The following is a 14623-nucleotide window of genomic DNA, read 5'->3' on the forward strand; positions in this document are numbered from 1 at the left end:
TCATTAATTAGTATGCACATGCCAAATTTTATACACATAAACATAATATTCCAATTAAGAAAAAGACATACAGCTTTTCATTTTGTCTGTGATAATAACTATCCAATCAAAATGAAATCTCCCGTTCTCCCATTGGATGATTGCTGCAAAGATAAATGTAAAAATTTCATATTGATTTTGTTTACATTTAATTTATTTTTTTGCCTTTTCAATAAGAGGTAAAAAAATATTAAGTGGCTAACAAAAATGTGTATATTAATATTTATTTAACGTATTTTTAAAGTTATTTCCGTTTTCTGTCCATTTTCAAATAGCAGATCAAGACTTTCCTCTGTATTTTTAGGGGACATTTTCACTTTAATTTAATCTTCTCGTTCTCCCTGCAGCAAGGCTGGAGCCTGGCAGTGGAGCTTGTCGTCGGGCCCAAGGGCATCCGGCAGCGCACTCAGAAGTACAGCGCGGTTAGAACCGCCGTCGTCCGCCCTGCGCCTTCCCCGAGGCTCTCTGTCTTCCTGTTTCATTTTTGGCATTGCGGTTCCATAACAAAAGCCCCGTATCTGTGGTTTACCTGGACAGATCGATCTGTGTGGAGCATGTTAGTGTCAGCATTGGGTTCGGTAATTCCTGCTAAGCATCAGCAAAGACAGCACGCCGAGCTCAGACAAGTAAACATAGTATACTGTACACAAACAGAACATCATAGCAAGGAATATTAAGGAAATAAATAGACATTAATAATAAATTAACTGGAAGTATAAAGCTCTGGAAAAAATTAAGAGACTGCCCTATATTTTATATTCATGGTTCTGCTGGCAGAAGGTTACACTGAGCTGCATGCGGCTTCCAGGCTCAATATTTCTAAGACAGCAGTACACAAGAACAAGGTGAAACAGAAGATACTATGAATGACCAAAAACCAGTCAGGTAGGGGGCAGAAGCACCCCCCAAGATGACCCCCAACTTTTCCAACGGTGCCTTATAATTCAGACATCAAGTGACCTTCATAAGGAATGGGAAACATTGAGCTGCTAGGACAGATGGGGCAGCTGGGACTCCTAGAAGCATTTAAAGACCCATACAGCAAGGAAGAAGCCCTTTATCAATGAGAAGCAAGGAAGAGCCAGGCTGGAGTTTGCAAAAAAAACATTTATATTTTACCCAAACACATTCCCATAAACTGAGAAATAAGTGAAACTTCAAATGTTGCCGTGGTCACTTAATTTTTCCAGAGCTGTATATGCAAAGAGATCGCACTGGACTTTCACTGCAGCAAAGGGGAGTGCTTCCTCACTGTGGGCTTTACCATCTACACTAGTGAAACAAGGGAAAAGCTAAAACTGCCATAAGTAGGAAGGGAACAATACGTATGAACATGACATAATTAATGTCTTTCTTATCCCCGCACAGCCTATCTACTTAGCAGCCTTCAAACAGGTTAGAAGTATGAAATGTTCTGTGCAGGAGAACAACAAAGGTCTGTTACACCTGGATATAGAAGGAGTAAAGCAGGTAAAAGGTTAAAACCTTTTTAATGGTGTCTGTCCTGTAAATGAAATCACCAGTGTGACTTTAACTTGTCTGTGCACTGGAATAAAGTAAGCAGTCATCTTGTTTGGCTCTTGATTAATGCACTCACTTTGAAGTGTGAATGTGGATTTCAACAAGTACTTTATAAAGTCATTTCACAGTTCATGGCACATTCCGTTGCACTTCTGTGGTATTTTCAGTGTATTAGTAGCACCACTAATTGACAGCATAAGTGATGGTTCCACCTTAATTTAGAAGATGAATTAATGGGTTTCTTTACAACTGTCAACTGTAGTTTAACTGCAGTAAGAAGCTCTTTTCTTTAAATCTCTGTAAGGTCTAGTGTATCTTGACTAACATTGCATCTTGTGACCTTCTCTTCAGCCGCTGTCCATCAACACAAATACACTGGCCGTGGCAGAAAACATGGCTGACCTGATAGACGGCTACTGTCGCTTGATGACCGGCTCGGATATTTCCTTAATTGTCAAGCTGAAGAAAGGTAAGTACAGTGGCTTTATGATAAAAATGACACATATTCTGATCATCTCATTAGTCTTGAATTAATAATTTGTTTATGTCTGTCATTTATTAGACAGGAAATCAAAACTTGCTCTCCCTGAAATTCCAAAGAAGTAAGTTGATTGTTAAACTTTAATGATTGTTCTGAACAACATGGAAGGGGGGGGGGGGCACAAGGATTTGTACACATTGTGCAGTGTGTATTTAGACAATAAATACAGCAGCATAAAGGTGAGGAACAATTATAGTGAAGTGAATAAATGCATAAATGATGTTAAGCTGAAGTGACCCTGCTGTCATCTGTTGAGTCAGCGACTGTTGTCAGATGGGGTGTGATCACGCTGTTGTGTTTCTTCAGCAATGAGAGGAAGGAGTCCAGCAGTTCATTCAGGGGCAGCTTCGGTACGTGTCCTGTCCTCCCCCCTCGACCCCCCCCCCCCCCCCACCCCTCTGTGTTAATTTCTGCACATACCGTGCTGTCCATTAGTCTCTGACCAAAAATGATGTCATGCTTGTCTCTTTAGAGTCGGACATTTATGCCGAAATACCGGACGAAAGGCCTAAGTCTGGTAAGCAAAGGGCTGCCCCCCCTCTCTCTAAGACGATGTCATGCTTGTGCCCTCTAGCTTCATCCACACTAAGGTCATTTTTATTCCTGTTTGAGAGTAAATCACTCTCCTTTGGCAAAGGGAACCTCTTTTGTATAATTTATCGCAGGAGTCCCCACAATCATTAATGCTTATTTTCTGGTTTCCACTTTTAATATCATTTACTTTTAATGTTATTTACTTTTAAAATGCCAATGGGTATCCTTTAGAACAGGACAGAAGACAGACAGACAGAAGACATTTTAGAGAAATGCCATGCCTTGCACCTGAAAATTAGACTGGTTATGCATTTTAAGTGCCTATTGATGATGATATAAAACATCAAAATAATTATTTATAGCTGTTCAGAGCATTAGTTAATCGTTTGGTTATTTTACCATGTAACTGTCACTTCATAAGTCACTAATGTTTTGTTTTTTTTAATCTTAGTGGTAAAATATGGACTGGCAAGAGAAGCCATTGTTCTGGGCCGAATCCTAGGCGAGGGTTTCTTCGGGGAAGTTCACGAGGGAGTTTACAAAAAGTCGGCAAGTATCCGTGTCATCCGTGTCAGCTCTTTCGCCTCTGTTCCTTTCTGCTGGCTGCTTTCTCAGGTTTCTTGGAGGAAATTGTGGGGTGAGGAAAACATCATGACCTGCTGTAACATCTGACCACGCACAGTGTGCAATAAGTACACGTACTGGAATAGCTAGATATGATGTATTAACAAATATAAGAACTAATAATAGCAAATAATAAATGCCATATAATGTAGTACCTTCTGCGTAAAATCATTATTACATTCTTGGATGAGGATTTTAAATATTAGAAGCTTATTATATTTTGATTTGCTATTACATTTTGGCTTTTACATTATTCATAATTGTCTTGGTTACAGCTGCATTTATGTTAAAATTGAGATGATAGTATCAGATTAGTGAGGAAGGAGGGATCCTTTATAGTTATTACATTATGTGCAATTATTACGTTATGAGCTGCTACCAATGTTCTACTGTGTGCCCGAAACAGACGGGGGAGAGGATCACCGTGGCGATAAAGACCTGCAAGGACTGTTCCCCCGACGTCAGGGAAAAGTTTATGAGCGAGGCTGGTAGGAACAGTGATGATATTTACCACCACTCAAACATCGCATTTACATGGGGCCACTGAGGTCTGGGAACCCCCTGTTGGCCAACACCTGTCACTACATCTGCCCCTAGGAACCAACAATGTCTTTGCGCTATTAGCTTATTGAATAAGTTGATTTGGGTATATGTGTCCCTCACACTTACTGTGTTAAACCTAACTACATAGCTATAGAGTACAGAGCTGAGGCCAAAGGGCTTCCCTGAGGTTGCTTATTCTTCATTTTGAATGGATGGAGCCAGACTGTTGTGTATCTTGTCCCAAACCTCTTTGGTCCTCAGTGATCATGAAGAAGCTGGACCACCCACACATCGTTAGTCTGATTGGCATCATAGAAGAAGATCCTGTGTGGATTGTCATGGAGCTGTACAAGTATGGAGAGGTGAGTCGTCGCGCTGTATATCCTGCTAAGACGCTTTGCCTGTGCTTCTCCCACGTAAAAGTATTATAAGTGTAAGAGCTTGAAATGTTAGATGTCACCTTGAATGAGTATGTCCCGTATGATAACTAAGTACAGACAGCCGTTATCCATTCATACCACAGGATGTGTAATCAGAGAAGCAGAAATTAGAGGCGGGTGATCCTGTAACGCCACATTTCCTAGGCCGCGGGTTCGATTTCCACCCAGTTTGCTCATTCTCCTCGGGTTTGTGTGGGATTGCTCCATCTACTCATCTCAAAGTTCAAAGACATGTGGTTTAGGTGTATTGGTATCTCTGTAGCACTCTGGTGTGTGTGTGTGTGTGCGCATGCCCTGTGATGGACTGGCATCTCATTCTGCTTGTCCGTTGCCTCATTCCTTGTGCTTCCTAGGGAATTATAGATAATGAAGCGTTAGAATATGGATAAAAGATTATGGAAGGTGGATGGATGAATCAGGGCCACTGTGGGAACTATCAGTAGCAAGCTTCACCTTAGATATCCACCACATCATCTGCTGTCTTACTTTGTGTGTTTCCATCAGCTGCTAAATTGCTCGTGGTGGATAAGTTAATCTGCGCGTGGCCTTCTGGGGACATATTACGTACTAAAATTACAAGAAAACAAAAGCTGTCAAACAAGAGGAATGAGGAATAGACGTAGTTTTGTAGAGATCCATAGGCTCTGCAGTGCTCTTCTAAGCCTTCTAAAAGTGGATAAAAAGACTGAATTAAAGAACGTTAAATGGTTTGATGACGCAGGACAGACTTAATAGTGAAAAACCTTGTGTTTAATCCTCCCTCTCCTTTGTTGTAGCTGGGAAACTACCTGATAGAAAACCATCACACGCTGACCAACGTCACCTTGGCGCTCTACATCTTGCAGATAGGCAAAGCTCTTGCGTATCTGGAGGGGATCAACATGGTTCACAGGTAAATGGCGCTCTTTCCCTCCCCAGTGTTTTTACATCGCCAGAAGCCTTTATTCCCTAATGGGGCAGCAGGTGAACAAACATGGCAGGACAAGTATGCCTGGAAAATGGTTATTTGCACTGTTTTGCAGAGATTTTCCCAATATTGTGCGTGAGCAAATATCAACTTCAACTTCTTGGCAGAAACTGCTTAAATGTTTAGTTTTTTTCATCGGACAAGGCGAATGGGACATTTGATTCTTTGTTAAAATAGTATTATTACAGACAAAATGAAAAGCTGCATCTTTCTTTTTTTTTTTTATTGCAATATTATGCTAATGTGTATAAATTCTGATGTAATAAGCTACCCTAGGGGGTAGAAATTGATCCTGAATGTGCTGTCAGACGGAAGTATCAGAATTTACTGAAGGGTTAAATGGGCAAAAAGCATTAAAATTTCACTTTTTCTAGTGAAAGTCCTGTGTGCTGCTCTGCCTCTCTGGCTTACTGTCTGCACCGTTGTCCTCTGTGGTCATTCTGTTATTTGTAGCAGCTTCCGATAACAGCCGGAAAAAAACGCTTCGGTGATTCAGAGATGAAACAAGTAGCCCAAGACTGTATCATACATGTTGATGTGTCTGATACTAATTGTTAGTTTTCCTAGAATTATTTTTTTTACATTGTTTATTGAATTAGTTTAATCACAACACAAGATACTTCTGGTGAGATTTGCCTGCAATTTGGAACTGGTCATTTTAACAGCGTGTAAAACGTTCCACATGAACTTTATTCTGGGACCTTTATGGTAACTTATAACATGCATGTGTCCTTCGGCTAAAGCCTTCAGCATAGCATGTATTGATAATGTAAATCTTACATTATTATATTGTGTTATATTTTAGCATTATATGGCATACAGCAATTAGTGTTCTAATACAGATATCTTAAAGGGATATACCATCCATCCATAATGCCCACATTATGACGCAGTGTTTCATGCTGCTTTTAAGTAGCTAGCTATGCTGATTTAGTCCTCTACAGTCAGCTGATGCGTCTGCCTTGTTCACTCAGAGATATTGCCGTCAGGAACGTGCTGGTGGCTGCGGCGGAATGTGTGAAACTGGGAGACTTCGGGCTCTCCAGGTACATCGAGGAAGAAGAATATTACAAAGGTGAGCTTTAAGGTTACAAAGGTGAGCTTTAAGGTTTCACGGCTTCGGCGGGTAATGTTGTGCATAATGAATGGGTGCGAAATAAGGAAGCTGAGTCTCTGCGTTTCTCCACCATTCTGGCCTTACCTAGCGATCCAGATGTTGGCCTAATGGTGAATTCGTTGTAGCTAGGCTTATCATAACTACTTTTTTTTGTCCTAGACATTACTGCGATAAACAATATTGTCATTTTAAGATCATTTTATGACACTGATATAATGATATTAGCGAAAGAATGAAACGGCACTCTTTTAATGAACTTCTTGAGAATATTAAGATATGGAATTGGAATATCAAAAAATGTAAATATCCTAAACAAATAAAACATAAATAAAACCACAAACAAACAAAGACAAAATGGACTCTCAGGCTGTTAACAAGAACAGCATTATATATTAAACATTTGGCACAGGGGTATAGAGAGTCATTTTTTCCTTTACAGGCAATGTACTGGGTTGGTATATTGCCCGCATTACCCTGTAAAGGAACAAATTACTGTATGAGGCTCCGCTCAGTGACGCGAGCGATGATTCATTGGCCAGGGGAAGAGTATGTATGTTTTTGCCTCAGGATTATTATCATTTTGACTTTTTCATTTAGTTTTTATATTATTTTTTATTTTAGTTTGAAATCTAGTTTTGTTTTAGGTGTGGTTTCATTAGCTTATTTTAAAGATGTAAATCTGTTTGGTTGTTGTTTTACTTTGGGTTTTAGTCATTTTATTTCTAGGGATGGAAAGTTGTAGGACTTTGCTGGCTTCTACACAATGTCATGATATGGTGCTGTTGGCTGTTTCTTTGATTAAAATTCATTGAGTAGCCCAAAGATAAACAAACCATTTATTTAGCTAAATAGTATTTTAAATCAGTCACGGGAAGTATTTGACATTCGTTATTATTTTGTTGGTTTCAGAACCAATATTTATAGTTGTCTCTTAATTGTAGTTTTATTTTCGTTTCTTATTGTATTTCTAATTATGGAAATGTTTTCATTAATGATAACCCTGCATTATGTACTGTAAGTCCGTGGTTAGTTTTAGTTAAATTCTTCTTTATTCTTATAACAATGATGCCACACTTCATTAACATGACTTATAAAAACAGTTTGGCCTGGCATGCTGGCACTAAAAGTATGAACATTCAGGACCGTGGATGATCTAGCGCTGCGCTGTTGCACAGACTCACTTTCACGTGAAGTATGAATTAGCCCCGCGCTGTACTTGTGACGCAGATGAGAGGGCAGAAGCAGCGTGACTAAAATATTGGGAGCATTCATTCTTATGTAAACACAATTTTCCAATATTGAGGTCAGAAAAAATGACCATATATCGTGCGATAAGTTGATAATGTAGTGCCAGGCCTAGCTGTAGCATTGTGGTGTATGGGCCTCTTTTAACTGAGCAAGTAATCATGTGTCCCATCCTTGGGCAAGATAAGGCAAAAAATAATTTTATTAATAGTAGAAATGGCACCGATCCGATACCCATTATCAGTATTGGGCTGATACTGACCAAGCAGCTGATGGAGTAAAATCTGCAAACTGGAGCCTTAATCTGCATCCCCCCCCCTCACACAGCTTCTGTTACGCGGCTCCCGATCAAGTGGATGGCCCCGGAGTCCATAAACTTCCGGCGCTTCACCTCGGCGAGTGATGTTTGGATGTTTGGTGAGTGACTCCCCACACCATCCATCTGCACGGAGCGATTCATTCAGTGTAGGACTGCCAAAAAGAAAACGAGCACCTGCCAGTTAGCTGAATGGAAATTTGGTCGTTTCGTTTGCATACTGGCAGGGCCAGAATATTCATAAATCGTACTCCCCCACCCCTTGCTCATTCCACCTGACTCTCAATTTATATGCTTTGTGTTCCATCTCGCCTCTGAGGATTTTCATCATCCACCCACGGCGTATTGATGGGTGCCATCTTGAGCCGTTCCTCAGCGGCAAAAATATTTAAAGTCCATTAAACTGCAGCAGAGGTATTAGAGAGTTCCGTTGTGTTTTATGAAATAATAAACTACTCTGACAGGAGGTTAGGGTAGATCTGGGAGGAGGAGCACATATTTTTATGACCTGTGAATCCAATTCGCTTCCTTGACATGTTTATGTTGTATTTAGCGGTAGAGGAGTGCTGTCAGTGTGACGCGTTCTCGTCCTCAGTATTCGTCTCGATCTCGTTTATTTAGCTGGAAAGACACTACTAACGGCTGCCAAAAAAAAGAGTTTTCTAGCTACTTAGCTATCAGATTAGTTTTTAGGGTACTGGGTAACTGTGTGAGGTTAGTATTGTTTCTTACGTTTGGTTGTCTGTATTAGAACTGGCCTCATAAATAGCAGTGAGGATAAAATGACGATGCCTTTATTGTCACTGTATTCATAATACAATGAAATTTCAAATGTCCATTGCAGTGGTATTAAAACATACTGTGACACACATACAAAACATCAAAACAAAGGCAAAAAAAAGTAAAATGGCATAAGTGCAAGTACCCAGTTACAATATTTGACTGATACAATGAAATGCACAGATACAAGTTAATAAATATTATTAATAAAATATTACTAAATTTTATCAGGTGGGTTGTAGAGTCACTGTGTATGTTTATTGAGAGTCTGTATGGGTTTAGGAAAACAAAATTCCCCGGAAGTCTGCATGTTTCTATTGACCGTTACTGCCTGCCTGAGGGCAGAAGGTCAAATAGGGCTGAGAAGAGGTATATGGAGAGGTAGGGGGTGTCAGCAATACCCTCAAGTGAGGGAAGAGGACAGCCAATGATATTCTGTGCTGACTTTATGACTCTGTGTAGGGCTTTCCGCTCGGTCAGTCTGCATACCATACTGTTCAGCAGTATGTTCATACCATACTGTACAGCAGTATGTTCATACCATACTGTTCAGCAGTATGTTCATACCATACTGTACAGCAGTATGTTCATACCATACTGTTCAGCAGTATGTTCATACCATACTGTTCAGCAGTATGTTCATACCATACTGTACAGCAGTATGTTCATACCATACTGTTCAGCAGTATGTTCATACCATACTGTTCAGCAGTATGTTCATACCATACTGTTCAGCAGTATGTTCATACCATACTGTACAGCAGTATGTTCATACCATACTGTACAGCAGTATGTTCAGATGCTCTCCTTGGCAGAGCGGTGGAGGGCTGCCAGCTGCCTACCACACAGGCTGTTCTTCTTGAGGACTTGCAGAACGTGCAGGCGCTGCTGTGCCCTTTTTCACAGCAGCCGTGATGTTTATCGACCAGGAGAGGTTGTCTGATATGTGGGTCGCCAGGAATTTAAAACTGTGGAGTATTTTCACGCAGTCTCCATTTATAAAGATGGGAGAGCGGCCCGGTTCTGCACTTCCTGAAGTCCAGAATCAGTTCTTTTGTTTTCCTTGTGTTCAGTATCAGGTTATTCGCAGAGCACCACAAGGTCAGTTTATGGACCTCATCCCGGTAGACGGACTCGCCCCCTCCTGAGATGAGGCCGACCACTGCAGTGTCATCTGGAAATTTTATTATAGAGTTGGAGGTACTGTATAGGAGGGTGTACAGTCATGTGTGTAGAGTGAGTAGAGTAGTGGACTCGGTGCTGAGAGTGGGGGGGGGGGGCGAGGTGGGCCCAGCCTGACAGAGAGGAGGTGCTTTGTTAGAAGGTCCATAATCCAGGTGCTGAGGTGAGAGGAGAGACCCCGGTATTTCACTGGGCATTCTGTCCCGGCCAGCAGCCTTCCACGTGTTCACTGCTCTGACCAGCTGTCTCACTGCATGTTCTTGTACTGCCAGTGCCTGGGTGCCTATAGTGGGGGGTGGGGTGTGTTACTCTGACAAGCTGGTGTAGCAGCTTGATGGGTGCAGATAGCATGTTCTTTGCAATCTTGTCAGTTTCCAGTGTGGGCAGTATTAAGGCTCTTTCTCAGCAGACGTGACAAACGCAAACCCATTGTTTCCTATGGCTTGGGTGGCGGTTTTCCACTGCGCTAAGAGAAGCACAGCAGTCAGGGTAGCACATGGCATGCAGTGATCTCGTGGCCAAAGGTCAAATTTGTTGGGCTTTTGCGCGCCGTGATCTGACGCATCGTTTGCACAGCCAATAGGAAGTCCGTGGAAGAAAATGGAGAAGATGGTCTTGGTCATCTGAGATTTTCCTTAAAAATATAATCCATCTCTCCGGTCCTACAGAGGTATTGGAAAGAAAGCTGTGGTTTGGAAAATGCATTGCTGAGCAAATTCACTTCCCGGTGTGTTTAGATGTGCGTGTACATTAATTAATGTACATGTATTGTTGGCTCAATGAGGCTCATATCAGTTGCCCGGTTGTTGTTGACAGTCCATGGTAGTGATATTCAACATAGACAAATAATAATATCAGATTATGCACTGAAAGCTATAAAATCTCAGCTGGGCCGTGTATAACTCCTGGCCCTGTGTGTGTGTGTTTGCGTGTGCAGCCGTGTGCATGTGGGAGATCATGAGCCGAGGCCAGCAGCCCTTCTTCTGGCTCGAGAACAAGGATGTGATCAATCACCTGGAGCAGGGGGTCCGCCTGCCCAAGCCTGAAGAGTGCCCCCCCACTCTCTACAGCCTCATGACCCGCTGCTGGACTTATGACCCCAAGGAGAGGCCCACCTTCAAGGAGTTAGTGTGCAAACTGAGGTACGGCCTGCTAACTTCCTGAGTGACTGGCTGAACTTTGCTGATGACACTGGGTACCAGTGAAGCACATGTGTTGTCATGTGTTTCTGGGAGCCGGATGCTACAGTGAAGTGCTATTTGGGTTAATTTCCTGTTATCAAAGCCTTGTGGTTGTAGTGTTGCTTTTTTTAACAGCATTTTAGTCGGGCGACATTTTTGGTGAAAAGCTGAGAGCGATTTTTTTTTTGTTTGTTTTTTTTTTTTTTGGTTGGCCTGTTAGGCTGCTGAATGTAGCTCATTAAACCAAGGAGCTGTATAAGTCGGCCATGTTTACGACCTGCCATTAAAGAAAACGTGTAGGTTCATAATGCTGAGATACGACTACTCCCCCCCCCCCCCCCACAGTGATGTGCACAAGATGGAGAAAGAGCAGGAGGCGGAGCAGAGGATGCGCCCCACCAGGACCTTAGACCCCAGGATTCCCTTAAATGACCCTCCCCCCAAGGTACCTGCCCCATCGTTAAACTTCCCACCCACTCCTGCATGACTCTCCTATCTGATTGCCCCGCACCCCCACTATTCTCTTTGCAGCCCTCGAGGATGAAGCCCCCACGCTTTGGAAACACCCTTGGCGTAGGCCTACAAATCCAGGTATGCTTTCATGTGCCTGATATCGCCACCTGCTGGTCATTATATGTAAGCTGTGTAGCTGTGGATTTCTTTATGCAAAGTGTATGTTTTTCTGGACAATTTAGAAGCACGTTGTTACATTTTAATTACATTTTATTACCTTGAAAAGTGTATATATATATACTTATTATACTGTATTACATATAGTATGCCTAATTCATAATTTAGATTCTGGATGACACAGGGACCATAGTGACACATGATGTATGAAGTAGGCTTATGGAATGGATGGATTTCTGGGGATGAGAACATTCCTCCGATGCCTCCTTGCAGGGTGTGATTGTCATAGCTGTGTGTGGCACAGTGTTCGGCGCCGTGTCACTTTGCGCCCAGCGCTCCCATGCGTCTGTCTGTCTGCCCGTCTGTCCGCACGCTGCCCACTGCTCCGCTTCCCCAGCTGCCCGAGTCGCTGTGTGCCAGCTCTCCTGCCATCGCTAGCCCTTGTGACTACCAGTCGCCCTTCGACTCCAGCCACTTGCTGCCGCTGCCTAAGTCGGCCCCTCGCCGCTGCAGTGTGGGGGTAAGACCGCTACCCGCTCAGCCAGTGCCGGAGAGAGCCCGGGGGTGGCCCTGGGGTGATCCTGGGGTGGGGGCCCGGTATCGAGGTTCCTCCCTTGCAAGAGCAATGCCAGACAGCAACCTCAGGCCTTTCAAGCAAACTTCAGGCTTTTAGTTTATTGCTGATGCTGCAGAGTTATGAGTAAACAGAGCCATCTCTCTGCTCTCCACTTCCCCCCCTCCCCCCCCCAAGCCCTTTCTGCAGCCATTTCCATGCTCTGTTCTGTTCTTTCATTCACTGGTTTGGTGCTTCAGTAATGGAGCAGTTTCTCTAATATTTGTCTGATATATCCTTCATGTATTTGTGTGTCTAACTTGTCCTCGGCTCGTGTTCCCCAGCTGACCTTGTTCTCCCTTTTTTGTGGCCTCATTAAAACCCAGAGTAGCTTTATTTTTGAATTTGCACTTTGTTCTTCTTTGTCACCACACCAAGTCACCACAGATTTGGGGTTTTAGCAGAGACTCACCCCTCTTTTCACCAGAATACCTACAGCAGCCCTGCCTTTTCCGGCTCTAATTAACGTCATAAAAAGACAGTAAGGCAAATGTGTAAAAAAAAAAATAATAATCTAAGTGAACGAACAAAATTGCATTTGAGAAATCTTGTATTTCAAAAAAGTTAAAATGCATGCAAAGCATGTTGATCTGTCCGTTTCCATGGAAACTCACTAAAAGTGTGGTGAGTGAGATTAAAGCAACGGTCTGCGCTTCTCAAAGGAGGGAGATCTGATCATAGAGCCGAGCAGCATGGAGGACGCACAGCGCATCTGGGAGATGGAGCGGCAGCGCCTGCAGGAGACGCTGAAGAGGCAGAAGCAGGAGATGATGGAGGACAAGAAGTGGCTGGAGAAGGAGAAGAAGCTGCTGGTGAGGCACCGAGAGCTGAGGGCTTTGGGCTTCCGGCGGGTTCTTCAGAAGCCAAATGCGGCCTGTATGGGCATGGAACCCACGGCCTCGACGCTCTTACCACCTGAGCTAATGAGCTGATTACATTTAACTGTCTCATCATTCACAGAACAAATTATGTCATAGCCAAACATTTTTATATACAAATATTTGATGTTCCTGTTGATTGTTTCCTTGTGGACTTGTATGGTAAGTATAATATTTAAACACTGTTATAGACAACTTTGATATCTATAATGCATTACTGTGCTTATACTGATCCACAGCCCCATCATTATGGGATGCTAGTTGTTTAATCATGAGGCCATTCCTTCACCCGTCTAGCTTTGTTTAGACTGTGTGGGTATGGAGACTGGCTCTACATTTTGTAGGCTGTCCAAGACTCAGGGAATCTTAATGTTCCTTCCTTTGTTATTTCGTCTGACCTCAGGCTGTCATGAGCTCTGCCTTTGGTGTCTTTGTAAGTGCTGATTTGTACATTCTCCTGAGCATGCAGTCAGTTCCTCACCACCAAATCATCTCGTCCAATCACAGGACCCCATGATGCCAGATGACCTGCCCACTCCAGTGGTATAGTACCTTCATTTTGTTTTGTTTTGTTGTCTTTTTTAAAATCATTTTATGCGCGTTATTTTGTTTCAATTAACTCATCTGACAAAAATGTGTCACTCTTGCTTTTTATACTTAATCGTGGTTGAATTTAGTCCAGCATATTTCATTTTGAGCACAAGTAAATCACGCGTATAGTTATTCAAATCAGTTTCCGTTGGTTTAAAAAACGTCACTCAGCCTATTAGATGGCCTGTTTTGAGCGGTTTGAATAAACTTGCACTTGCTTTTTCTAGACTCCTGAACGGGAATCGGGATATGGTGAGTCCTGAATCGTCCCCATAGTCTTGGCCTGGTATCACTCCATTCTCTTTCTGAATTATGGCTCATTGTGGTCAATTATGCCCGAGTTCTAAATCCAGACCAGTCTATAGTCATCTTAAAAATTCATATTGACAAATAAGGCTAGATTTGAGTCCTAGTGTGACGTCAAAACGAAGCCATTTCATGTTATTCAGCTAATTGTAGTTACTTCTACAAAAGTATTTTTATCGCCAAATGTGTTTGCTTCTATATTTAATTCTGCAGTGCTTGTTCATGTGCGGTGATGTGAAAAATAAAATATATTTATGGCCTTCCTGAATGAGTTTATCAGTGTCTTGTTGTTTTGTAGGAATTTTGGCTCACTCTTCTTTAAAACACCCCTTCCCCTAACTGCTGACTGAAGACTTGTTTATGCACAGCCCACAGGGCATATGGTGTTTGTGGTGAAACTCTGCGTCTGGTTATCACCAAACACAGCTCTATAACCAGGTCCCCCTTCCTTCGCGAAACCTAGACCGTTGCTTTGACCTCATTCAGCAAACTTGTAGTGAAACTCTGTGGAAATGGACAGAACAACATGCTTTGCATGCATTTTAACTTTTTATAACACACGATTTCTCAATAAC

The 14623-nt window shown here is 42.4% G+C and overlaps 1 protein-coding gene across 2 annotated transcripts in view; it reads left to right on the top strand.

The window, feature by feature from the left end:
- Positions 1-14623, top strand: part of LOC111841315 (protein-tyrosine kinase 2-beta-like) — a 39972-nt gene that overhangs the window by 18943 nt on the left and 6406 nt on the right. The window contains exons 9-27 of one of the 2 annotated variants that reach the window (XM_023806976.1): positions 387-461; positions 1408-1509; positions 1912-2029; positions 2123-2162; positions 2408-2451; positions 2574-2618; positions 3087-3184; positions 3666-3747; positions 4064-4164; positions 5019-5134; positions 6184-6284; positions 7899-7988; positions 10787-10991; positions 11376-11475; positions 11562-11621; positions 12058-12180; positions 12936-13085; positions 13659-13694; positions 13970-13994. In XM_023806976.1, the coding sequence (XP_023662744.1) occupies positions 387-461; positions 1408-1509; positions 1912-2029; positions 2123-2162; positions 2408-2451; positions 2574-2618; positions 3087-3184; positions 3666-3747; positions 4064-4164; positions 5019-5134; positions 6184-6284; positions 7899-7988; positions 10787-10991; positions 11376-11475; positions 11562-11621; positions 12058-12180; positions 12936-13085; positions 13659-13694; positions 13970-13994 (1711 nt within the window). The remainder of the gene's footprint in view (positions 1-386; positions 462-1407; positions 1510-1911; positions 2030-2122; positions 2163-2407; positions 2452-2573; positions 2619-3086; positions 3185-3665; positions 3748-4063; positions 4165-5018; positions 5135-6183; positions 6285-7898; positions 7989-10786; positions 10992-11375; positions 11476-11561; positions 11622-12057; positions 12181-12935; positions 13086-13658; positions 13695-13969; positions 13995-14623) is intronic. The other variant, XM_023806977.1, reaches the window with a different exon arrangement.

Source organism: Paramormyrops kingsleyae, chromosome 19 (genome assembly GCF_048594095.1).
Source record: "Paramormyrops kingsleyae isolate MSU_618 chromosome 19, PKINGS_0.4, whole genome shotgun sequence".
NCBI lineage: Eukaryota > Metazoa > Chordata > Actinopteri > Osteoglossiformes > Mormyridae > Paramormyrops > Paramormyrops kingsleyae.